The sequence below is a fragment of the Erythranthe guttata genome, chromosome 7, assembly GCF_056151865.1.
Source record: "Erythranthe guttata isolate IM_541 chromosome 7, IM_541, whole genome shotgun sequence".
NCBI classification, from domain to species: domain Eukaryota; kingdom Viridiplantae; phylum Streptophyta; class Magnoliopsida; order Lamiales; family Phrymaceae; genus Erythranthe; species Erythranthe guttata.
This window is the reverse complement of record NC_142539.1, coordinates 4563639-4588945: the sequence shown is the minus strand read 5'-3', so window position 1 is coordinate 4588945 and position 25307 is coordinate 4563639. Positions and strand designations below refer to the sequence as shown.

General features: G+C 40.3%; 1 protein-coding gene and 1 long non-coding RNA gene across 2 annotated transcripts; both read right to left on the bottom strand.

The window, feature by feature from the left end:
- Positions 1–3933: 3933 nt before the first annotated feature.
- On the bottom strand, positions 3934–5061 carry LOC148769024 (uncharacterized). Its single transcript, XR_016032152.1, has 2 exons — positions 4923–5061; positions 3934–4437 (listed from the first exon to the last, which is right to left on the bottom strand). It is a non-coding gene; the product is annotated as an uncharacterized LOC148769024 (long non-coding RNA).
- Positions 5062–7754: 2693 nt separating this feature from the next.
- Positions 7755–12168, bottom strand: LOC148769023 (uncharacterized). The gene is given in 4 exon segments (XM_088820918.1): positions 7755–7834; positions 8615–8821; positions 9268–10248; positions 10251–12168. Coding segments are annotated over 4 exon segments (3186 nt in total).
- Positions 12169–25307: the final 13139 nt, after the last annotated feature.

The following is a 25307-nucleotide window of genomic DNA, read 5'->3' as shown; positions in this document are numbered from 1 at the left end:
ATTAGAAAGTAAATATGTAAAAGATAAATAAAAACAACTTGGGGCAATGCCAATGGTCCCTTTCCAACCCTGGTATAGCCAGTGCATGGACCACTAACCGGTCTAACCTAACACGTAGTAGACCAAACTAAACTAATCACGTGCATGGCACATAAGTGTCCTCGTAGATACACAGGGTCGTTCCTGAGAAATTGATGGCCATAGATGAGTAAGTTAAAATTAACAGAGCATTGAAGTTGTTTTGAATTGTGAACAAGTATATGTAACATTTGTTTAAATATAATAAAATAAAGGGGAAAGTACAGTTTGCACCCCTGAACTATAGGGTCTGTCACAAACACCCCCTTAAACTACAAAACGTAACAAACTAACCCCTGTATTTTATGGTCAACGTTAAGAAAACTAACACCGTCAGTTTTCATGTGCAATTACGTCTTTGCCCATCAATTTTGGTCTCTCTCCTCTCTCTTCTTCTCGCCTTTTCTTTCTCTTTTTCTTTTCACAGAGGTTCTCTCCTCTTTGTCCCTCCCTCTCCTCTCATCTTATACTCTCATAAGCATCAGATCCAAGTTATCAAGATAAAATTGCAAGCTTAAGTTCTTTTTTTTTTTTCTTTTTAAAAACCTAGACTAACCCCTCTTTGTCTTTCTGCAAAACCCATCTAGTATTAAAGTTCTCCAGCAAAACCCAATTAAACCATAGAAATCATCCCCTGTTTTATTATTGTTCCAAAAAGTAAAAATAAAAAATAGAAGAGGAGAAGAGAAGAGAAGAATCAAGATCTGAGCCACAAGCTTGTTTCTAAAATCCTCGAAATCCCTGAATTTCCGTGCAAAATTTGTTGTGGTGGGCTTTGTCTTCGCGCCATAAGCCCTCGTTGATCCCCGTCGACTTCACCATCGGCATGGTTGGCATCACCAATTCGGTGCTCTGCAAGTCTTCTAAGGGTTTTTTTTGGTGATTGGTTTGTGTTTGATTGACCTTCCTCCGGCACGGCCTTGTTTTGTTGCCGTTGTGTTTTTAGGTTTTTGTCAACGAGCTACTGTAACCATGGTGCAGCAAGATTCCCATTTATACATTAAAATAAAATTTTAATTCTACACACACACACATATATATATATATATATATATATATATATATATATATATATATATATATATAACTGAGGGTAAAATTGTAAAAACAATTTATTTGGAGAAAGTCAACTTGCCATGTCAGCACACCACTAACGGATTGGAAACGGAGGGTTAGTTTGTTACGTTTTGTAGTTTAGGGGGGTGTTTGTGACAGACCCTATAGTTCAGGGGTGCAAACTGTACTTTCCCATAAAATAAAATATAGTATATGTCAACTTGCCGAAACTCCTTTGAAGTTAGAGATAAGCAATGTAGGTTATTAAAAAATGCAAAATTGCTGGAAAAAAAAAGGTTAAAAATCTTGAAATAGATAGAAATTCGATAGAAGAACTCAATATCTCTAACTAATTATAATTGATCTAAAAGATTCCATTCACATCAAATACAAGCATAAGTGTAAAAAATCCCGACAAATACTTAAACTATATATGTAAAAGGGCAAATTACCAAAACCCCCCTGAGGTAAGCCTAAATAACGAAAATCCCCCCACGTTCTCGTAATTACGAAAACCCCCCTGAGGTATGCAGACATCTTACAAATCGCTCTAACGGTGTTAAACTCGATAGAATCTTTTTGATTCTCCCGAATATTCCTCCGATAATACCAATTTTGCCCTTGTACACGAAATTACCCTTAGGGGGGTAATTGTAAGCATTTTATTTAATGAGGGGGTCATAAATATATACTCTTCATGAAATATATAAGTGTCTACAAAATACTTATTTTTCTTAAATTAAACCCAAATATAATCAATCATTATGAATGTACAATGTATTTTTATTGGATCAAAAAAATCAATGGATGAGATTTCAAAATTTAATTATTTTTTACATATAAAATTAAATATTTTACAATTCGAGAAATACAACCATGCATCATTCAAGCTAAAAGCATAAATCCGTATGAATACTCCTCTGGATAAATAAAATCAATTAAAATATATAAATAAAAAAAATAAAAAAATTATAATATCAAATTATCAATACAAAGTACAAAGTAATAAAAAAATTTATAAAAGCAATAAATCATCAAGTGAAAGGGATGTCAGGGGGGATTTTCGTTATTTAGGCTTACCTCAGAGGGTTTTGGTAATTTGCCCTTTATTTTTTACATATTTAACAGAAGGATATAATAGACATTTCACGTTTTCGGTTAAAAAAATTCGGTCAACCGTTAGTCAAGGGGGGTTTTCGTAATTACGAGAACGTGAGGGGGATTTTCGTTATTTAGGCTTACCTCAGGGGGGTTTTGGTAATTTGCCCTATGTAAAATAATATAATTATGGTATATGTAGCAAGGATACGGAAACGAGGAAACGGACAATCAACTATAAATTTTATGCAAACGTATTCAAAATAAATTTTACTATCAACTATCAATTGACAATTGATCATTCAATCATGTAAATAATTAGGGAAACAACAAAATTATTTGAAACTTTACTACTCAAACATGTTTCTAACTTTTTAAAAATTACAAAATTGTCCATCAGATAAAGGGGTCCGACAGGTGTCTTCGAGTGCCAACACAAAACGTGGAAACATTATGAAGTTCAAGTTTTCGTTCTACATAGGTTATGGTTTTCCAAATTGTTGAAATATTTTATATATGTTAAATATCGTTTAATACTATGACAATGACTAGTATATTTTAAGTGTAGAAAAAATTATTTGAGGACCCCTATTTTTTCGTAAAAATCAGGTGATCGAGGCGATCGTCTCTCCGCCTATAGTCAGAACTGACCCTAAAAATATATTCTGGATTCTTCTATGTTTAACTTGATAGAAACTTGTAACGAAATCTGCGAGGGAAAATATAAATCAATTTAATAATTAATGGAAGAAGCGTGACCTCTCTACAACCAAGCTAGGGTTGGACATAATTAGGTGATAAGCTGTACATAGTCAATTCCATCATAATCTATTTTAGGTGCAAATTAGTGGATTGAATATAGGGGTCTTTAGCAATACACCCCTTGGATGAGTAATAAATAGTGATATGTCCAACCCTTAAATCTTTCTTTGTGATAAACCCCTATAAATATTCATTCCAATATTACCCTTTGAAATTAGAAAATCTCCTAACCACAATAATGCACGTCCGCTTTCCTTAAATAAAGCCAAAATAATAGCAATTTTTTTCCAACTCAATATTCCAATTCCTTAAAATAGCCAACTAATTAAAAAAAATAAAAAATCAGCTAAATATGCTCCATAAAATCAGCAACAAATAAAAAAAAAATTGCTTCTTCACATACAAAATCAAAACTCACGTGCAGATGAAGTTTTTTTTTTTTTTTTAATTATTTTTTATTTTTCATATTTTTTTAATATTTTCTTAAATTCTTTTAAACGAAAATTTGATTTTTTTTCCCGACAAGTTTACTACGCCGAATATGACTATAGTTGAATATGACTATAGGCATATTTTCTTAAATTTTTTTAAACGAAAAATTGATTTTTTCCCCCCGACAAGTTTACTACGCCGAATATGACTATAGTTGAATATGAATATAGGCATATTTTCTTAAATTTTTTTAAACGAAAAATTGATTTTTTTTCCCCCGACAAATGTACTACGCCGAATATGACTATAGTTGAATACGAATATAGTCTAATATGACTACATGTGACTATATCAACTGTAGTCATATTCTTTCTTTATATTGCACTTTTTTAAATTTTTAACTTCAAAATTCTGATTATATAGTGCGGTAAAGTCATGTTTACCAAATTATATAAAAAAAACTAAGATTCTCTATTGTTTAGGGAAACAATGCAATCAACATCCACACAAAAAAAACAAAAAACCACAATTTAAATCTTGTTATTACAAGTCAACTTGAAACGAGAATATAGAACATATTCGAATATGACTACAATCATATTCAACAATAGTCATATTCGAAAAACGAGAGGAACATAGTCGAATATAGAAGGATTTGCAATTGGGGTGAGAAACGAGAGGAACATAGTCGAATATGACTATAGTCATATTCGAGAAGATAGAAGGATTTGCAATTGGGGTGAGAAACGAGAAGAACATAGTCGAATATGACTATAGTTATATTCGAATATGACTATAGTCATATTCAACAATAGTCATATTCTCTGTAGCTTCATGAGTAATAGGGAATGACATTTTCCTACTTTGAATTCGTGAAAATTGATCGGAACCACTCTTCATCATCAGAAACTCTATTATTCGTGATTCAAATTCATAAATCACTAATTGAATGAATCAGCAATAGTCATATTCAAATCAGAATATAGTCACTTTACTCCCGTTGCTTCAGATCTGGAAAGGAAAAGAAAATATTACATTACATTAATACTTTTTACAGTACACTACTTAACATAACCAAAAAGACCAAGCATCGGCTTCTCTGAAGAACGGGAACATAGAACAACACTATATACATTAAAAGGTGCAGGATGGAACAATTTTCAAAGCACATACATAAGTGCACATATACAAACATAGATAACAAAACACAACTTGAGAAATCAATATCATACATAATGTTTGCTAAGTCTAGTTTTAAGGCACAAAGAACACCATTGAGTAAGATTCCATATTGTCTACATAATCTAATTAGTTCCAATACACGTATTAACAGTGCCTACTTTATATAAAGTAATAAGCTATGCAATATATACGCTCTTCTTTTGGACTAATGAAGGTTCATTTTCTGTCTTTCTTTCTTTACGAGCAACAAGAAAAAACTCAAGAAACTAAACATAATGAGATATCAAACAAAATTCATAAAATATAACACCAACCTTCGTTCCAAAGGGATTCCGATGGGTGGTTGATTTCAAGAAAGTCCTTTCCCTAAGAACAAAATTAAGGGAGAAAACATTAATCAAATAATCAGAAAAATTTTCTTTTATCAAAAAAAAAAAATTAAAATTAAAAAATTAAGTTATTGCTTCAGATCTAGAATGAAAATAAAAATAAAAAAAATAAAAATAAAAAAAATAAAAATAAAAAATCGAAGATAACGAAAGCCTGGGAGGGGCTGGCGACGACGCCGGGGGTGAATGAAAGAGTAAGTGAGGAAGGTGGCTACTGTGGTAGTGGTGTACAAATCCGGCAAAAAAAAAGACAGAAATCGAGAAGGAGATTACGAACAAGAGAGAGAGAGATTTAGGTGGAGAGAAAGAGGAGGCAGTGGCGGCAGCACCGGCGGCAACAACGGTGGCGGCGGCGGCGGTGGTGGTGGCAGCGAAGGTAGGGAAAGCTCGAATTTTTTGGAGAGAGAGTTGAGATGTTTTGGTGGAGATGTGGAGAAGATGAAAGTGATAGAGATGAAAGTTGAGAGGCAAATAATTAAAATTTAGGGTTATAGTATTTGAGGGTATTTTTGTCTTCTCACACTAATTCAGGGGGGTCTCACTAATTTAAAATGGGATTTGGGTGTAGGCAAAAGTCTTTAAAGTCAATTGGGTTTAGTTCAAAATATTTTCCATATGAAGGGGGTATTGCATATTTCCCCTTGAATATAATATATACCCACTAACTTCACTAACAAATACGATCGTTTGTTCTCAGATTTGTACATAAACCTGCTGTTAGGGCATCTTCCATCCTCTTTCAAATTCTATTTTTCACTTTAAATATAAAAAATAAAATAGGATTTCGTGTAAGTAACACCATTTTATAATTAGGATATAAAATTATTACATCAACCTTTCATATGATTACCAATTTATAAATATATTTATAGTAAATGTATTAGTTAATTAATTAATTGTTCAAAATATAATTCATTTATTTTATTATTATATTATTTTTATTTTTTAATTGAATATAAATGTGTTTGATCCTTACATGAGATTGGATTAACTCCCTACTGACTAATTAGTTATTTAGTTAGTAGCATGTTCGGTTTCTTGGATTAGATTTTCTATTAAAGTTATTAAAATCAGTTATTATATATGAATTGTCTATAAAACCACTTAGTTTATAATAACAAAATATGATTTTAAGGATAAAATTGTATTTTTTCCTTTTTAGTCACCCCTATTAAATTAATCTCAGGAGGAATGGTGCTATACTAATTTAATGAAATAGTAACATTTAATAGCTAGCGGGCTTTGATTTTAGTATCGGGTTTGAAAAAATGTGAATTTTGCCAACCGGACATGTTATTAGCCCCTACTATTTATTCAGTAGAACCTCATAACGACAGCCAAACGAGCTTAAATATGCATTATCAGAAATCTGATAAATCAAGGAGAACATAATAATGAAAAAATAAAAGGTTAATAGCACATTTGTGGGATAAAGGTGATCAGCTAGATTATATAATCAATGTACTTATACCTGGATCTATAAATCAATATTTTGAAAATCAAATAGACTAAAATTATGATTAACATTTAATTTGTTATTTTGTGATATATTTGGTAAAATACTATGGGAGAGCAAATCAAATGCTATTCTATGTCAATAGGAAAATGATGTAATATTATTTATTTATTATTTTGTGTAAAATTCAATGGAATTGGTGAAAGACCAAATACACAATTTCATTACCGAAAGTAGTGAAATTGCATAGTGCCAGTGGTTGTAATGATATACCTAATTGGGTCGACCCAAGGGCCCCACAATTTATCTAATAATTGGGCCCGCTGCACGAAAGCCCAAACACCTTCAAAATAAGGCTTGGGCCCAACAAAGTGAACCCAACCCAACCAACGACATATAAATAGAGGTTTTTACTCATTTGTTAAGATACGTTCTATTATTCACCAGTATTCTAGAGCACATATTCTCTCTACCATCTCCACGATCCGTACATCTGACTTGAGCGTCAGAGGGGTTTCCGCCGAATTAACCCCCGGCTTAGTTCACGTGTGTTTATTTCGCAGGGACCTCATGACCATCCAATTGGCGAGCTACTGATCCACTTTGCTCTCCCAACACATTTACCACACTATCCCAGGTGATCTAAGTAATTAGCATCATCATTTTGGCGCCGTCTGTGGAAAGACAGACAAGATCACGTAGCGCGCAAGATGGCCTTGAGACATCTGCTCAGGGGAGTGTGACACTGCTAAAAACCTCCCACCTCGTGGAGGCTCTAGCTTGCCACTTCCTCCTCCCCGTGCTAGGGATCCACCATGAGACCCTCCTCGTGATGTCCCACTGGATACTCAACAGGATCCACTTCCCGCCCTTCGAACGGTTCAAATAACCGAGGAGGCCCTTCAACGCTAACAACCTCCCACCTCATGGAGGCTCTGGCTTGCCAATTCCCTCTCCCCGCATTCGGGATCCAACACAAGTTCATCCTCGCGAGGCCCCACTGGGTCCTCAACATGATCAACTTCTACTTGCACCTCGAACAGTTCAAATAACCGATGAGGACCTTCAGCGTATGATCGCGGAAGCTTCAACAAGATGAACTTCTACTTGCTCCTCAAATGGTTCAGACAACCGATGAGGACCTTCAGCGTATGATCATTGAAGCTTCAACAAGATCAACTTCTACTTGCTCCTCGAATGGTTTAGTTAACCGATAAGGACCTTCAGCGTATGATCGCGGAAGCTTCAACAAGATCAACTTCTACTTGCTTCTCGAATTGTTTAGATAACCGATGGGGCCTTCAGCGTATCATCGCGGAAGTTTCAACAACATCAACTTCCACTTGCTCCTCGAACGGTTCAGATAACTGAAGAGGACCTTCTGCGTATAATCACGGAAGATTCAACTTGTGTTGCCACTAAAGCAGTGGTACAATACATCGTCATAGCAGGACTCAATGCTCCTTCTACGGCTCCACCCGTTGCACATCCACCGCTATAAGGTAACGACCACCAAACGAGTGTGTCGTGGGCATCCATTTCGGACCCTCGATTTCGGATACAGCAATCCACTCATCGCCGAGAAATACGAATTGGGAAACAACACACACATTCACCTCCAAGAGGCAACGCCTCACCCTTACGAGCTCCTCCTTCCAACTATGTTAATGACATTTGGATTATTTCAACACAATAACAAGGTTCGTGATCGACCAACCCTCATTAGAAGAGTTGGTACCTAGCCTTTACCAATAGGATGAAGATCAATGGTTCGAGTCCCCCCCTCCCCTACTTCCCCTTATAATGGACTTGAATTTACTCAGAAAAAAAAAAAAAAAAAAAAAACAAGGTTCGTGATCGCCTCATCCTAAGCTGGGGGGCTATCTCGCCCCAAGGTTGGGCATCTCATTCCATTGGTTGAACATCTCATCTCAAGGGTGGTAAACCCTCTTACATTTCTATCCAAAAGAATTAGACATCCCATCCTAAAAGTTGCGTATCATTTCACTACCCCAAGGATAAGAAATCCCCCAATGGGGTGGATATCAACCAGCTCAAACAAAAAAAAAATTCAGTTGCATCGCGCGCCCTGCGCCCCAGCAGCACGCAAGCGCGCGCCCCGCTCCCCAGCAGCCCACGCGCGCGCTCCCCGCTCCCTGACCGCTCGCCCGCGCGAGCCCTCCTCGCTCCCCAGCAGCCCGCGCGAGCCCTCCTCGCTCCCAAGCAGCCCACGAGCGGGCGCCCCACACCCCAGCCGCAGCCTGCGCGCTGTCACGGACTTGTTCCCTCAACAAAGAACCGTGCGGCCTTAGCTCCTTCTCGCCCCTCGCGATAGCTAAGTCAGCCTCTCCCGAATGTGTTGCGAATACTTAAGTGATGGAAAACGAAAGAAGAGCTTAAGAAGACAAGAGAGTAAGAAGGTATGAAAGTACTTTATTGATTGGATTTATTGGATATGTGTTGGATGATTACAAATGAGGACCCTACCTCTATTTATACAAGACCACCTCCTCAATGGACGGTGGAGATCGATATGATCTAACGGTTGGGAGTGGAACACTCCAAAGAATCCCTTAAATGTCTCTGCCTACCACCACCTACCTCTACCTACCAAAGAATCCCTACCTACCACTATACAATTGGGCCAACATGGGCCTAACCCTATTTGGGCTACATCTTGGACTCTTTAACCTCCCCAACCCAAGGGAAATCGGCAAGGGGTTGGGTCAAAACTAGCGGGCCGTAACATCCTCCCCCGCCTAATCCGGCGACGTCCTCGTTGCCTCGAACAAGTGCGGACGATCTTGAAATTACCCTCATTGACGAGTCGAATGAGCTCCTTGGCCATTGGATCATGTTCGAGCCCTTCTCGGATCATGTCGGCCAAGTTCCCCCTTGTCGAGCTAATCGCTGCGAGTTCGGCCTCCCTTCTCAAAGCATCGGCCACAACGTTTGCCTTCCCCGGTTTGTACTCCAAAACGTAGTCGAACTCCGCTAGAAAGTCTTGCCACCGTGCTTGCTTTGGCGAGAGCTTCTTTTGCGTTTGGAAGTAACTCGTGGCAATGTTGTCGGTCTTGACCACGAACGGTGCGCCTAATAGATAGTGCCGCCATACTCGAAGGCAATGGATGATGGCGGTCATCTCCTTCTCTTGGACCGTGTAGCGCCATTCCGTCTCGTTGAGCTTTCGGCTCTCGAAGGCGATCGGATGCCCCTCTTGCATCAAGACCCCTCCAATTGCAAAGTCGGAAGCGTCCGTGTGCAACTCGAACGACTTCCCAAAGTCCGGTAAGGCGAGGACCGGCTCTTGGCTCACCGCTGCCTTTAGGTCCTCGAACGCCCGTTGGCATGAGTCGGGCCACTCCCACGTCTTGTTCTTCTTGAGTAAGTCGGTTAGTGGCGCCGCTCGTGCCGAGTACCCTTTTATGAACCGCCTATAATAATTGATAAGACCAAGAAAAGATGGTAACTCGGTTACCTTAGTCGGCGGTTCCCACTCGGGGATAGCCTTGATCTTCGCTCCATCCATTTGGAGTCGCCCGTGCCCGATGATATGCCCCAAGAATTGGACCTCCTCCTTGGAAAACTCGCACTTTTCTTTCTTCACGAACAGCTCGTTTTCCCGAAGTACTTGGAAGACGGTGCGAAGGTGGTTGACATGCTCCTCCATGGTATCGCTATAAACGACGATGTCGTCCAGGTAGATCACCACGAACCGATCTAAGTATGGATGGAAAATCTTGTTCATGAGAGAGCAAAATGTTGCCGGGGCATTGGTTAACCCGAACGGCATGCAAGCCACTCTTAAGAACCGTATCGAGTGATGCACATTGTCTTTGGCTCGTCCCCTTCGGCAATACGAACTTGGTAATAGCTCTTTTGCAAATCCATCTTCGTGTATATCTTGGCTTTACCAAGCCTATCGAAAAAATCGGCTCTCAAGGGAATAGGGTACTTATTCTTAATGGTTACCTTGTTTAGCGCCCGGTAGTCCACGCACATCCTCAAGGAACCATCGTGCTTCTTTTGGAATAAGACCGGTGCGCCGTAAGGTGCCTTTGATGGTGGGATCTTCCCCGTCTCGACCAACTCGTTAAGTTGCTTTTGGAGCTCCTCAAGCTCCGGCGGTGACATGCGATAGGGAGCCATGGCGGGCGGCTTGGCTCCCGGCTCCAACTCGATGGCATGATCCACCTCCCTCCTAGGTGGAAGCTTGTTGGGCAAGTTCGGTGGCATCACGTCTTGGTTGGCCTCCAAGACGGTTTGGATGATCGGTGGCACGCCCTCCTCTTTGCCGACGGGTGGGTTGTTCTCCTTTAAAGTGGCTAAAAATGTTGGCTCGCCCCGTCGAACTCCCTTGGCAACTTGCATGGCCGACAGTTGCCTCGGTTGCGTCCTTTCTTCCTTCGTGGTGCCGTTGATGGCCGGTACCATGCAAGGTGTCCCCTTCTCTAAGATGCAAACCGAATTGAAACAAGGCATCGGGATAGCCATTACCTTGCGGAAGAAATCCATGCCTAGCACCACCTTGAAGTCATCCATTGGTGCTACCGAAAAATCCACTTGGCCCTTCCAAGTGCCTAAGTGTAGCTCCGCGTCACGTGCTACATCGTTGAGCGGTTGTGCCTTAGCGTTAACGGCCTTGAGCCAACCGTCTCGTCTGCTCGACCGTAGGCCAACCCTCTTGGCCTCGTCCTCGGTGATAAAGTTGTGGGTCGCTCCCGTGTCCACCATCACCTTTGCTGGGGTATCGTTGATGCGGGCCTCCACGTACATCAGCCCCTTGCTTGATGTTGTCGGCATCGGATTAGCCTTTAAGGCGTTCAGAAGTTGGAGCGATCCCATGTTGCCTAGCTCCTCGTTTGTGCCTTGCTCGGCCTCTTGTTGTAAGAGTGCCGACAATGACCCCATCTTGGGACATTGACTCATCGCGTGCGGCCCCTTGCACACGAAGCATCCTCCCTTAGGCACAAACGACCTCTTCTTCTCTTCAAGTTGCTGGCGTGAGGATGGCTTGTCTCCTCCCCTCGAGGTTGACGCTCGCCTTGGGTCTCGGTTGTCTCGATAGTCCCGACTATGATTGTCCCGTCTCTCTTCTCCGCCTTTAGTCGGGCTCCACTTCTCTTTTCGCAACAGCTCTCTCGGTTGATACTCGGTTAAAGACTCGGCGGCGGCAATAGCTTCATCGACGGATTTGATGTCTCGTCGGTGGAGTTCTTGCTTGGCCCAGCCTTGTAACCCATCGGTGAAGTGGAAAAGGAGGTCCTCCTCGGAAAGGTTAGGAATTTGAAGGGTGAGGGTGGTGAACTCCGTCACGTACTCGCGGATTGAACTTCGTTGCTTGAGTTCCCTCAACTTCCTTCGAGCCTCATAGACGACGTTCTCCGGATAGAAGTGTCGCTTGAGTTCCCTCTTGAACTCTTCCCAAGTATCGATTCGACAAATGCCTTTCTCGATATCGGCGTGCTTTCTACGCCACCACAACATTGCCGTATCGGAAAGATAAAGGGAAGCAGTTCTTACCTTAGTCGTCTCGTCGACTAGACCGGTACCCTCGAAATATTGCTCCATCCTCCATAGGAAGTTCTCGACTTCATTGGCGTCCCTTACGCCGTTGAATCCCGTTGGCTTCGGGCAGTCCACCCTTGGACTCGAAGTAGCACCAACGCTACCGTTAGCGGCGGCCTTTTTGCACAAGGCCAAGTCGTCGCGCATCCCCTCGATGCTCTCTTGGAGGGATTGGATGATGGCCTCAAATCGATCCTACCGTTCCTCCCGCAACGTCTCATTGTCCCTAAACAAGTCGAGTTGCTCGGCGAAGTGATTCTCCAACACCTCCGTATCATGCTCGAGCTTCTCGAATCGTTCGCTAAGCTCCGCTATGGCGACGTTATTCTCGAGCCTCTCGAGTCTTTCGCCATGATCCGTTAGCACGGCCTCATTACCGGTACTCTCCCCACGAGCCTTGCTATGGTCCCTCTTCTTGTTGTTGTTTACGTGGGCCTCCCTGCCACGTCCCTCGGTCACGTACGAGATATCTTCAACATTCGCCATCGTTGAGAATTCAATCAACACAAAGCCCTTAGCCGGGCTCTGATACCACTTGTCACGGACTTGTTCCCTCAACAAAGAACCGTGCGGCCTTAGCTCCTTCTCGCCCCTCGCGATAGCTAAGTCAGCCTCTCCCGAATGTGTTGCGAATACTTAAGTGATGGAAAACGAAAGAAGAGCTTAAGAAGACAAGAGAGTAAGAAGGTATGAAAGTACTTTATTGATTGGATTTATTGGATATGTGTTGGATGATTACAAATGAGGACCCTACCTCTATTTATACAAGACCACCTCATCAATGGACGGTGGAGATCGATATGATCTAACGGTTGGGAGTGGAACACTCCAAAGAATCCCTTAAATGTCTCTACCTACCACCACCTACCTCTACCTACCAAAGAATCCCTACCTACCACTATACAATTGGGCTAACTTGGGCCTAACCCTATTTGGGCTACATCTTGGACTCTTTAACCTCCCAAACCCAAGGGAAATCGGCAAGGGGTTGGGTCAAAACTAGCGGGCCGTGACAGCGCGCCCTCCTCACGCGTGCGCGCCCCACCAACCCTGCGCTTGTCGCGTGCACGCGCCCCACTCCCCTACCGCGTGCGCCTCGCGCCCCGCTCCTTTGTCCCGCGCCCCAGCCTTGCGAGCGCCCCGCTCCCTATGCCACATCGCACGTTTGCGCCCCGCGTGCACAACACACCTGCGTCCCGCTCCGCGCGCGCCCAATACGCCTGCGCCCCGCGCCCCATCGTGTGCACGCTCTGCGCCGCCTAGAAAAAAAAATAATGAAAATAAAAGAGAATGAATAATAATATATTTATTATTATTCTTCCACAGCAGTGATTAACACAAAACTACAACACCGATCTACTCTCAACTTGATTATGCGCCAATCGCGCAGCGTATGCGCCGTTATCTCCAACCACGCTATGCGCTTGTGCTCCTCCTCTCCGCACGCTCCTCCACCGCGAACCTCCATTCGCGCCAGCGACCTCGACCTACGTGATCCTCCACCGTGTGAAAATGCTCGGTGATTAATGGATCATTATAAGCGTTTGCAGCAAGAGTGGTCTTACCAATACCTCCCATACCAACAATTGGGATGACAGTGAGTCTGGCTGGTTCTCCACAAAGCCTCTCCTTTATGGCCATCAAATCGTCATCAAAACCAACCATGGCTTTTTTTTTTAGGAAGGGTGGAAGTATTAACCATGAAGTAACAACATTTGAATCGTGATTACCGAGAGAGACCTCTTTCATTAGGTCTACATTTCCAGCAATTGAATCAATTTGCATCGATACTCTGCGAAACTGGAAACTAAACTTAACCTTCGCTATCCACTTGATATGTAACGAGTGCATCCTCGACAACCTAAAATTTTCAATCACATCTTCTACATCGTGTGCTACATCTCTGATTTGTCCTTCCAAAGTGTTGTTGACTTTCTCTGGAAATTCTCCAAGAAATTCTCGAAGTGAAGCAATATTTGTATTCATAGATATGATTGATGAATTTTCATGAGTAAAGGAATAAATATCACAATTTAGAATATGGTATATGGTTTGTTCAAGAGAATGAAGAGCATCAAAAGCCATTTTACTTCCTTCTTACAAGATTAACAAATTAATGAATGGGAAATAAGAAACACAACTTTAGAGAGGAATGAATAGGAAGGAATTTAGAGAGAAATGAAAGTAGCTCACACGATGCATTACCAAGCTTCTTTTGAATATTATATATGGAGTCTATGTCATTAATTACTTGCACGTAATTTTGACTAATTGCCAAAAAACACAAGTTGATAAAGTCTTTTCAGATCTCTTAACCTTAAAATACAATTTATTTTTTTGATTAATTATATTTTGAGTAGTTGGTACAATAACTTGTTTACATGACTCCAAATTAGCGATTGTTATATTTTCTTCTTGAAGGAATTTCCAATAGTGACCTATTAAATATTGTTGTCTTGTTCGGATTCAAAAAAAAAAGAAAGATGTGAGATGCTTCTGCTTGGCTCACTTTTTAAACAATTACACTAGGTGTGTCTGGTGAAATTAAATAATTTTTTTTTTGGAGGAAGATAAGATATTATTAGGCACTATCGGCCAAAAAAGTGGGAAGAATAGTTCCTTCCATGGAGTCCAAACTCGAAGACGCGGCTAAACGATGAGCGAGGCAATTGCCTTGTCTCTTAACAAACGAAAAAGAGCAAAACGAAAAACTACTAAAATAAGAAAGACATTCATCGACGATCGCCCCATATGACCGTAGAGTCGGTTCCCGTTTCTGTAGAACATCTATCAGTGGCCAACAATCACTTTCCACGGTGATAGCACCCCAGCGCTGGACCTTAGTTGTGCGGAGAGCTTAGAGAATTGCTTGAGCCTCTCCATCCGATGACACACCCTGCCCAACACACGTCGGACTTGCCACCAAACACATGTTCCTGTATCATCTCGAGCTATTAAGGAGACCCGATAAAATTCCGAGTTTGGGGGGAAGGCTGCGTCCACATTAAGCTTAAGGACTCCTACAGGCGGAGGCATCCATTTATCCGAGAATTCCGACTGTCGAATGTTAATATTTTGGAATTGGGCATCGCCATACGTCTGAAGATACGCTGCACACCATCCAACTACGTCCTCCATTTTGATAAATTCTTCGTTATGATTAATCTTATTCCTACGCTCCCACAATTTCCAACAAACGACAGCAGCAAGTAGCAATTTATCGTTATCCAATTCTCGTTTAAGAGTATCAAACCAATTACAAAAAAGCATATTGTCGCTGCTTGGGGTAATGTGGAAGGGTGCGCTCTCCCACACATGATTGGCGCCCATGCAGCCTGCCACGACATGGATAGTAGATTCCAATTTATTACCACAGGATCTGCAAAAGGGAGATGAGGCAATTTTCCGCCGATAAAGTTCCAAATTTGTTGGAAGGGAGTTAGAGCATGCGCGCCACAAGAAAACCTTAATTTTGGGCGGGATTTGAAGATGCCAAAGATGTTTCCAATCGCCAGTTGGTAAACCACTCGAGGGTCCATTGGCCGACATCCGGCTCGACTCCAAGATCACATGATAGCAAGTTCGTACCGTGAACAACCCCGATGATGAATGAGACCACACAATCTTGTCCCTGGTAGAAACCCCTCCTATCGGGACCGTTAAAATACGGTGACGGTCGACGGGCCAAAAAAAAGAATTAATAACTTGCAAATTCCATTCTCTTGTTTGTTGATCGATCAGGTCGGCTACGGTGTTAGGAAAGATAGAGTGTATAGGCCTTGGCGAAAGGATTTTCGGACGGCCCTCTCCAACGAGCCACGGGTCACTCCAAATCGAAGTTGTTTTACCATCTCTGATTCTGATTCGGATGCCTTCGCTGAGATTGGTGCGGGCTGTGATAATGTTTTTCCACGTTGCAGATGACCGATTGCCAACATTAGCGTTCCAGAAGTCACCGTTGGGAAAATAACGGGCTCTCAAAAGACGAGATAGTAACAAATCCGGTTTCGTGGCCACTCTCCATGCTTGCTTAGCCAGAAGTGCAAGATTGAAACACTTGAGATCTCTAAACCCCATTCGTCCCTCAGCTTTCGGTCTGCATAAATTACTCCACGTCATCCATGCCATGTGTTTGCCAGATCCTGTTCCCCACCAGAACCGTCGTATAAGAGCCTCGATCTCATGTAAAAGGTTTTTTGGTAGTAGGAAACAAGACATCACATATGAAGGGATAGCCTGCAAGACTGCCTTAATAAGGGTTTCCTTCCCGGCTTTCGATAGTTTGTTCGAGTTCCATCCCTGGATTCGGGCCCAACAACGATCCCGAAGGTAGGAAAATATTTCTCTCCGTGACTGGCCGAGCTTTGCTGGAAGGCCCAAATACCGTTCATGAGAGTCGACGACCTTGAAACCGAGAATGGTGTGGATGGTTCCATTCTCTGCTTCGGAAGTAGACGGGCAAAAAGCCATAGTAGATTTCTCCGTGTTTACCACCTGACCCGATGCCTGCTCAAATTGAGTGAGGATGTGGTGAATAATCCGTGCATTCTCCTCCGTAGCTTGGCAGAAAATGAGAGTGTCGTCGGTGAAGCACAAGCTCGAAACCACAGGCGCAGAGGGAGCCACTTTGATACCAGCTAACCGACCTCTTTCGGTTTATGTCTTGAGCATCTCTATGAGGGCCTCTGTACACAGGATAAAGAGATACGGGGATAGTGGGTCGCCTTGACGAAGGCCTCGGGAGGGGGAAACAAACGTAACACAGAGCATAATCAACTCAACCAACGAAATAGGAAAACCAAATTTAACCAGAATGCACCGTAGAAAACACCATTCAATTCGATCGTAAGATTTACTAATATCTAATTTTAATGTCATAAACTTAGACCGAGTTCTTGAGTTCGTTCTAATAAAGTGGTTGATTTCGTATGCAACCAACACATTGTCGGTTATTAAACGGTTTGGCACAAAGGCTGACTGGGTTGGAGAGATTATGTTGCTCAACACTTGTTTAATACGATTAGAGATGGTTTTAGATCCAAATTTATATATGACATTACAGAAGCTTATAGGCCTATACTCTGTCATATTTTCGGGACTATTGATTTTAGGGATCATGACAATGAATGTATGGTTAATCATAGCAGGTAAGGTACGAGTATTTAAAAAAGCGAGAACACAGTCAAGAACGCTAGTGCCAAGAATGTGCCAATATTTGTGTAGAACAAGACAGGAAAATCATCCGGGCGGGGGGATTTAGAGGGGGACATTTGGGAGATGGCTCGGGTTACCTCATCGGCAGTGAAAGGAAGAGAAAGGAGCTGAGAAGCAACACCAGTGATTCGTGGCTCAAAATGACCCAACACATCCTCCATCACTCTCTCGTCTGTGTTTGTCGACGTAAAAAGCTCTTTAAAGTATTTCGAAATAACCTGCTCAATCTCCACCTTATCCTCCCGCCAAATGCCATCCTTATCTCTAATCTTATGAACCCAATTCTTACGTTTACGATTTGACGCTTTGTTATGGAAGAAAGAGGTATTTCGGTCACCCTCTCGGATCCATTGGATCCGACTTCTTTGCCTCCAGTAACAGTCAAGGTCGCCATATGCCCTTTCGAGCTCCACTCGAAGCTCTTGTTGTCGTCGGATCACTTCTTCTGATTGTGTGGCAGCAGCCAATTCGCTCAATGAATTGTGTATTTCGTCAATTCGTTTTTTGGGCTGATGGTAGACTGTTCTACTCCAATAACGCAACGCCCGCCGACATCCATTGGAGTTATTGATAATGGTACAGTAGGGGTCTGATGCTTGCTTCCCTTCCCAATGATTCTTAATAATGTCTTCGCAATCCTCTCGCCTCGTCCACATCGCCTCGAAACGGAATGGTCTACCACGTGAGCTACTCGTGAACACATCTTCCCTCAGAGTATTGAGGAGAAGCGGAATATGATCCGATCCTGCGAACTTTAAGGGTTGAACTAAAGTTTCTGGAAAGAGGTCCATCCATCCATTCATGGCACACGCTCTATCAAGACGGCATCTCACAGTGCCTGTTTCCTCACGCCTGTTGGTCCAGGTGAACGGCGCTCCATTGAACCCCAAATCCGTGAGTCCACACTCGTCGAGAGTTTCTCGGAAGGCTGCAATTTGGCCTGGTGGTTTCACGGCTCCACCCTGCTTTTCCGAGTTATCGAGAATCTCATTAAAATCTCCTCCCACTAGCCAAGGTAAATTACTGTGGGATTGGAGGGAGCGCAACAATTGCCATGTTACCGATCTCCGAGATGGTTCCGGGCATCCATAGAACCCGGTAAATCTCCATTTTGCGCCAACTTGGGGCAATATCGTCGAAGGATGTCTCCGACCGTGTGAATTGTCAAGGGTGCCCCCAACCCTTGACAATTCCAAAGTAAGCAATTCATGAGGATCGGCGCGTCTGCCCTGCAGACGTCGCCGTTGAATTAAAATCGTCGTCCCGTAAGGACAGTTGTTGTCTTTTCCCCTCTCGACAATGGTTCATATCAGCCAATTCCTCTACTCTTTTCTTCTTGTTAGCCGCCGAAATACTCAAATTATTGCGTGGTGCTGAGGGGTGTTCCATGGCCGAAGCTACCTGGATCGGATTATTCACCAAGTCTAAATCACTGTAAGGTGGGCCGCTCGTGTTCTCGTGACCATTATGGGCTGCTGGCTTGCCTCCTACCCCATTCGTCGTGGCACTGAATTCGAAAATGCCCAGGCCCTTCGACGCAACCCTTCCTCCACCAATGTTCTGTTTGCTGACAAAATTAATGGGTTGTAAAGGTATCCTCGAATCGGCTCCCCCGAATTGAGCGGGTGCCTTCAACCACGAGCCATACGGGAGGTTCTCTCCGGGGTCCTCAAATTTCTCTTCGTACCGGAGTGGGCATCTTGCCTCTACGTGCCCTAAGATTCCGCAGAGGAAACAAAAGTTTGGAAGCCTCTCGTATTTGAACTCGATCCATGTGCTGGTGCCTTGGCAGGAGTGGAGATAGGTTCCCCGATGGAGGCGCTTGGAGACGTCCAGGGCTACTTTAACCCTAATGAATTCGTGCACATGCATCTGTTTTACGTTGAAGATTTGGCCAAACACTCCAATCTTGTTTGCAATCCGCGGTTCCACTTCGACTGTTCTCTGACCAGCGGGAATATGGTACAGACGGACAACAATGAGCATATTGTGAACCAGAGATTTACACGTGGTTATTTATACTGGGTGAGTGTGAACCGGAGATTTACACACAATCACACACACACACATCTATGTGTATGTGTGCTTGATGGGTAGTTATTTAATTAAATTTACGGTTCCAATTCGCCTGGTGTAAATAACTAGATATAGCATCTAACTTCTCAATTTGTCTGTTGTCTGCTGTTGAGTGTATATTTTACACTCAATGTATACTTTCTTACGAGGATTTTTGTATACCTTTATTGATTTAATGATGCTTAATGAGTGGTTTATTGTATATTAGGTACAACTTGACGATTTGGGAGTTCCAAGGATGAAACGTGCCAAAAAAAGTCAAACAGGGGCAAAACGGAAGAAAACAAAAATATGCTGAAAATTGGTCCGCGCGGCCGTGCCAAATTTAGCCTATTTTTGGCGCGGCCGCGCCAATTGCAGATTTTGGATAAAAGGTTTCGGCGATTCTCGCGCGGCCGTGTGAGAATTACATTGATTTTCGTGTGGCCGCGCCAAAACACGCTGGAGACAATTTTGGACTTTTAATCACACAAGGAAACCTAAAATCATCGACCAAGTTGGGACATCTATTTAACCAAGCATGAATTAAAGGACTTTTGGACACAATCTTAGAGCCAGAGGAGCGAGGGAACGGAGAATCGAAGACGGAGAATTGACAAATCTTCATCACAATTTTTCTTTTATCTATCTTTTCTTAATCTATGTCTTTTTATATTTTATTATGTTTTTTCGTAGAGAACATGAGTAGCTAAGTTTTTAATCTAGAATTTTGTTGGAACCCTATGTGGGGATGGTGAACCCATTTTCTTGAGATTATGCAATTATGATTTTATGATTATTTCTTCTACTTGTTATGATTGTTAGTGCATGAACCTGATCAATTTATGTGCTTTATCTGTGATTATTGGGATTGACTCGATAGACAGAGCTATTTTGATAATTAGACGGTAAGTATAAGAACCTTTGAGTAGTTTTCACCGAATGAGTGTGTCAATTGCATGTGGTGTCGTAGACATACTGATATCACCTTAGGTAGCCATTTACGAGACTTGTTAGTTAATGCTTTATTCATAATTGGTTTGCATAGACATATAGTGAACCGTTTATGAATAATAGACTCATAATACACGCGACAACGGGTTATGAGTAAATTAGTGTCTCGGGTTAATAATCAGGAATCATATATTTCATAATTGAGGGGTTTTGGGTGAGCAATTATTGCATAGGGGGAAGATAAAATCATAGGTCCGTTTTTATTGATATTTTCTCGTGTTTATTTGCTTTCATAATTAGTTTAATTGTTTAATTGATTTAATTTAACAAACTTGCGTAGGCTGGATAAGAATCATAGTTGTTAGAATTTGGTACTTAGGATTAGATAATTTGAGTATTCCCTGTGGATTGACATCCGACTCTCACGAGTCCACTTTTATTACTTGTTTGCGATACGTGCACTTGCGTGTTAGGTATTTAGCTCCAACATCTGCTAGTGCTATCCAACAACGATAAAAGTAATATAAAATGTGCACCTTTGCTACTATTTAAAACCTCCTCATTTTTTCTCTTTATGTTTAAAATGGCCTATTTAACTAGCCATCTGGTTTGGTGATTGTGGAATCATGTAATATATTACAATAGACACAACAATATAAAGAAAGCAAGAGAGAATGCAAAGAATAAATTGTTGAGTGTAGATTTTACACTCAATACATTTACTTTACGTGGATTGTTTGTTTAGATTTAATTATATTTGTGCTTTAATTTATTGGTTTTGTGTTTTATAGGTGAAAAACGAGAATTAAGTGTCTCTGAAGAAAAAATGATCAAAAAAAAGGAAAAATTTGCAAATAAGGAAATAACTCAAATTGGAAGAAGGAATCTCACAACAGCTTTGGCAGTGTCCACCATTTCGAGCATATCTCTCTCATACGAACTCCAATTAAGTTGATTTTAGCAGCATTGGAAAGCTAATTTCAAGGGCTACAATTCTTATTTCACGCAACTTTCCAACATTCGAACTCCAACATGGTAAAAATCAAAGGCCAGATACTGGTGGGGGAAAGTGGCGGAAATTGATTCCTATTAGGTTTAACTACATTCTTATCAAGAAGTTATACACCACAAAACACGAAAAACGAAGATTGACGAAGACTCATGCATACTTTTTCTTATTTCTTTTATGAATTCTATTTTGTTTATCATAAGAATTACGAGTAGCTAATTAAGTCTGTCTCTCTAGGATTTTATTCGAACCCTATGTGGGATGTGAACCCAATTCTATGATTTCATGCAAGTTTTAATCCCGGATTGTTTCTTCTACTTCACTTATTAAGTGCATGAACTTTATCACTTTATATGGTTTATTATTATTGTTGAATGCATGACTCGGAAGATCGGTTTAACAATTAGAACTGTGGTAGAAGAGCCTTTAGGTAGCCACTATTGAGATTTGTGTTTAATGCTTTGTTCTTGATTGAATTGTGTAGGAATGCGGTAATTTAGTCCAAAATAATAGAATCATAATACACGCGGAAGCGGGTTATGATCAATTTAGCATTTCACGTTAGTAATCCGAATTAGTTGCTTGCATAATTAAGGAAATTGGAGGATCGGTAATCACATAGGGGGAAGATAAAGTCCTAGGGCTTTTTACTTTGATACGTGTTAGTTGCTTACTTGTTTTTGCTTGCATTTTAATTTTAGATAATTTAGTTTAATTTTAGAATAAATCAATCAGTTTTTTCGACTGTGTAGGGTGGGTTTGAACATATTTGTGAGAATCTAGCGTTTAGGATTAGACGGTTGAATATTCCTCGTGGGACCGATACTCAGACTTTTAGTCCATTATATTACTTATACGATACTTGCACTTGCTTGTAGGTATTTCCACCAACACAAATCCTTAGAGAGTACAGAGAAAATTAAAGAGATTAGATGGTGAGGGAGTTTTTCTCATTAATATAAGCATAAACCTCCAGAAAGTTAAATAGACTTTCCAAGTAGTAGTAAGTTAATAAAATAGTGGAAGTAACCATCAAGTGGTTATGATTAGGAAAACCAACACTGTTGATTATTTACAACACTTTACATTTTTTCCCAAATAATAATATTGGATAATTTGACAAAACTCCCCCATTACACAAGGGTCATTACATTAGGCCCAAATTTATTTTTCATTTTTAACATAAATCCAAAAGAGCTTTTATTAATTAAAAACCCTTAATTATCACTATTATGCTCTTACTAATGAATACACATGTTTTTAATATCTGTTATTAGAGAAGATACATAATATTTTTTACAGAAATATTTTAATGAGCAGTTTCTCAATTAATTTCAACATTTTCGCTTACTGATTGCACATCCCTGTTTATGTGGAATCGAAATTGTAACTCACATAAATAATAATTTGTTTGTGTCATTGTATAAGCGGCGGCTGTGCCGATTCACATGGTGGTTTTCGGCTCACATGAGAATTTAAGATGGGTTATATGTGAAGTTTTGTATTGATTTACGTTGGACAGTAGTTTGTATGTGTATGTACACATTTTGTTGATATATATAAGATTTGTATGTGTATGGTGCACTGTACACGTTGTGTTGATGCTTAAACAAATGTAAAAGTGGTTTTTGCAGGCAGAGTGGTTTTTGCGCACAAAGTGATTTTCGCGCGCAAAGTGGTTTATGCCCTTTCCTTATTAAATCCATGAAATTAGACCTTCCCATATTATTGAATCCACTATTATGCAAAGTGAATTTTGCCATTTCCACTGTAATACACGTCATTTTTTTTACCAAAAAAGCTTGTGTGATGTTGAATCAATTTATGTATATTGTTTTCCCTAAAGAGAAGAAGTTTTTGTCCGAAAATAATATTAGATTTCTTACACTAAACGTGAAGCCATTGATGCAAAATTTGGAGATCAAGAGAAAAAAAACGAAATGGATTTTGGGGAGAGAAATATTAGAAGAATTTTCAGGTAATGCGATTTTTTGAAAGGATTCTGCATTTAATTCACCGTATTTTTTATTTAAAATAATGATACTAATAAGTGGGGTCATATAAGGTTTTTTCGGCCCAATAAATTTATGTTAAATATCAATTACAAATTAAGGATTTATCGAGAAGTAAAATCTCAATGAAAGGTGTTTAACAAATAGCCCCTAATAATATATAGAATGTACTTCACCCGGCATACCATAAAATAAACTCTTGTATTCATAAATTCTTAATAACATATCATCCTTCAAGAATATATAACAAATTCATATTGAGAAAATTAAGATTTCCGTCTCTCGAGTTTGCACCTATTTCACATTTAGCCTCTTATGTTTACCAAAAACACATTTTGGTCCCTCATGTTTCAACAATTCGACATTTTTTGTCATTTCAATCAATTTACTGTTAGTCGGCGGTCAGTTTAAATAGGTCACATGCTTGATTCCAGTAATACTAACAAAAAATTGACGAAAATGACCAAAAGTGTTAAATTATCAAAATATGAGGGACTAAATCTATTTTTTATGAACATGGAGCACCAAGTATGAAATCGAGCTAAACTTGGGAGCAAAAAGTGTAATTTCTCCAATTCATTTTTTTTAATAGAAGGGATTTAAAATCAAAACAAATAGGAAGGGGTTTGAAATCAACCACAATTATTCAAGAAATAATTAAAAGTGGGAGCTGTAGATTTGAAATTCATTGTCAAATAACTCAACCCAAACAAGCTCGATAGATTTGTTATTCTGGATTTCAATTTCCTCCCTCAAATCCTCCGATCCAAATGCACCATAATTGTGTGTTTCCCACCCTTGAACATCATAAAGCCCGAAAGGCACTGAGGGTGATCCTAAGTTGGGATAGTTATATTTTTGATCCCCCAAGTTTGCCATTTTTCACTTTTGGTCCCAGAGGAATAATCTAGAATAAGACATGTGTTTCTTCCTAAATAGTTGAGCTGTAATTTTGAAACCAATTTGATTCATTTTCGTCCCTGTACAAATTTGTGTTATCTCATTTGTCACTTTCTTGGGATAATTACACTTTTCGTCCCTATACTTTACCACTTACTCGTTTTTCGTCCTTAAACAAGTTGGAGTGACATTATTCATCCCTAAACATGCCATTTTTCTGCTATTTTCGTCCCTCCGTCAATTTGGCTGGTCAGTTTGGACGGAAAATAACATGTGCTTCGCACATGATACGTAAGAGTCAACCCCTCTCTTCAATTTCAGATTGCATCTTCTTTAGATCATAAGCCTTCTTTTCCAAATGGTTAATTTCTTCAATATCACACCTCTTTGGACTCGTAAATAGCCTCAATAATCCCCAAAAGATAATTTTTGCCATCAGACAAAAATCTGATGCAATGCAATTTATATTTTGAATGATGTTTTTCTTCGAAGAGAAGATGTTAATTAATATATTTGGATTTTTTGAATGAAATTTATTATATGTTAAGCTACTCAACAAGAATTCTTTGTTTTGTTACATATTGAGGATTTGCACGATTTGCAATTTTGTAAACTTAAATTTAGATTGCCTAACCTTATTAGTCATTATCTCCATATTGGACGAAAACCCAATTGACGTTAACTACTCATTTAAACAAAAAAAATTGTCATGGCCGGTGTAGGAGATATTAATCCTATATTATTTAAACTTGTTTTTGATTGATGCAATCTTCAATCGTGTCTAATAATATTGAATAGAAAAAAAATATTAGATGTAGTTGCATGTCTTCTATATTCATTGATTCTAAAGTGTGTGTATGCACACACATTGCAAAAGGTTATTTCACTGTATGTTTTGAGTTCAAATATGGAAATTTCATGCAAAGTCAAAATAAATATTATTCATACAACAATTGTATCGTTCACATTCAATTTTGCGAATTTCCTCTTAATTAGGTGGGAATGGGTCTCTTGCATGGTGGTGGCTCGTTTGCAAAGTTGAAATGGAATGTGCATGGTGGCTCGTTCTCTCTAGCAAAGTTTAAAGACGAGTCTTGTTTGGTGCCAATGCATGGGTAATTTGAGTTAATATGAGTTGGCTT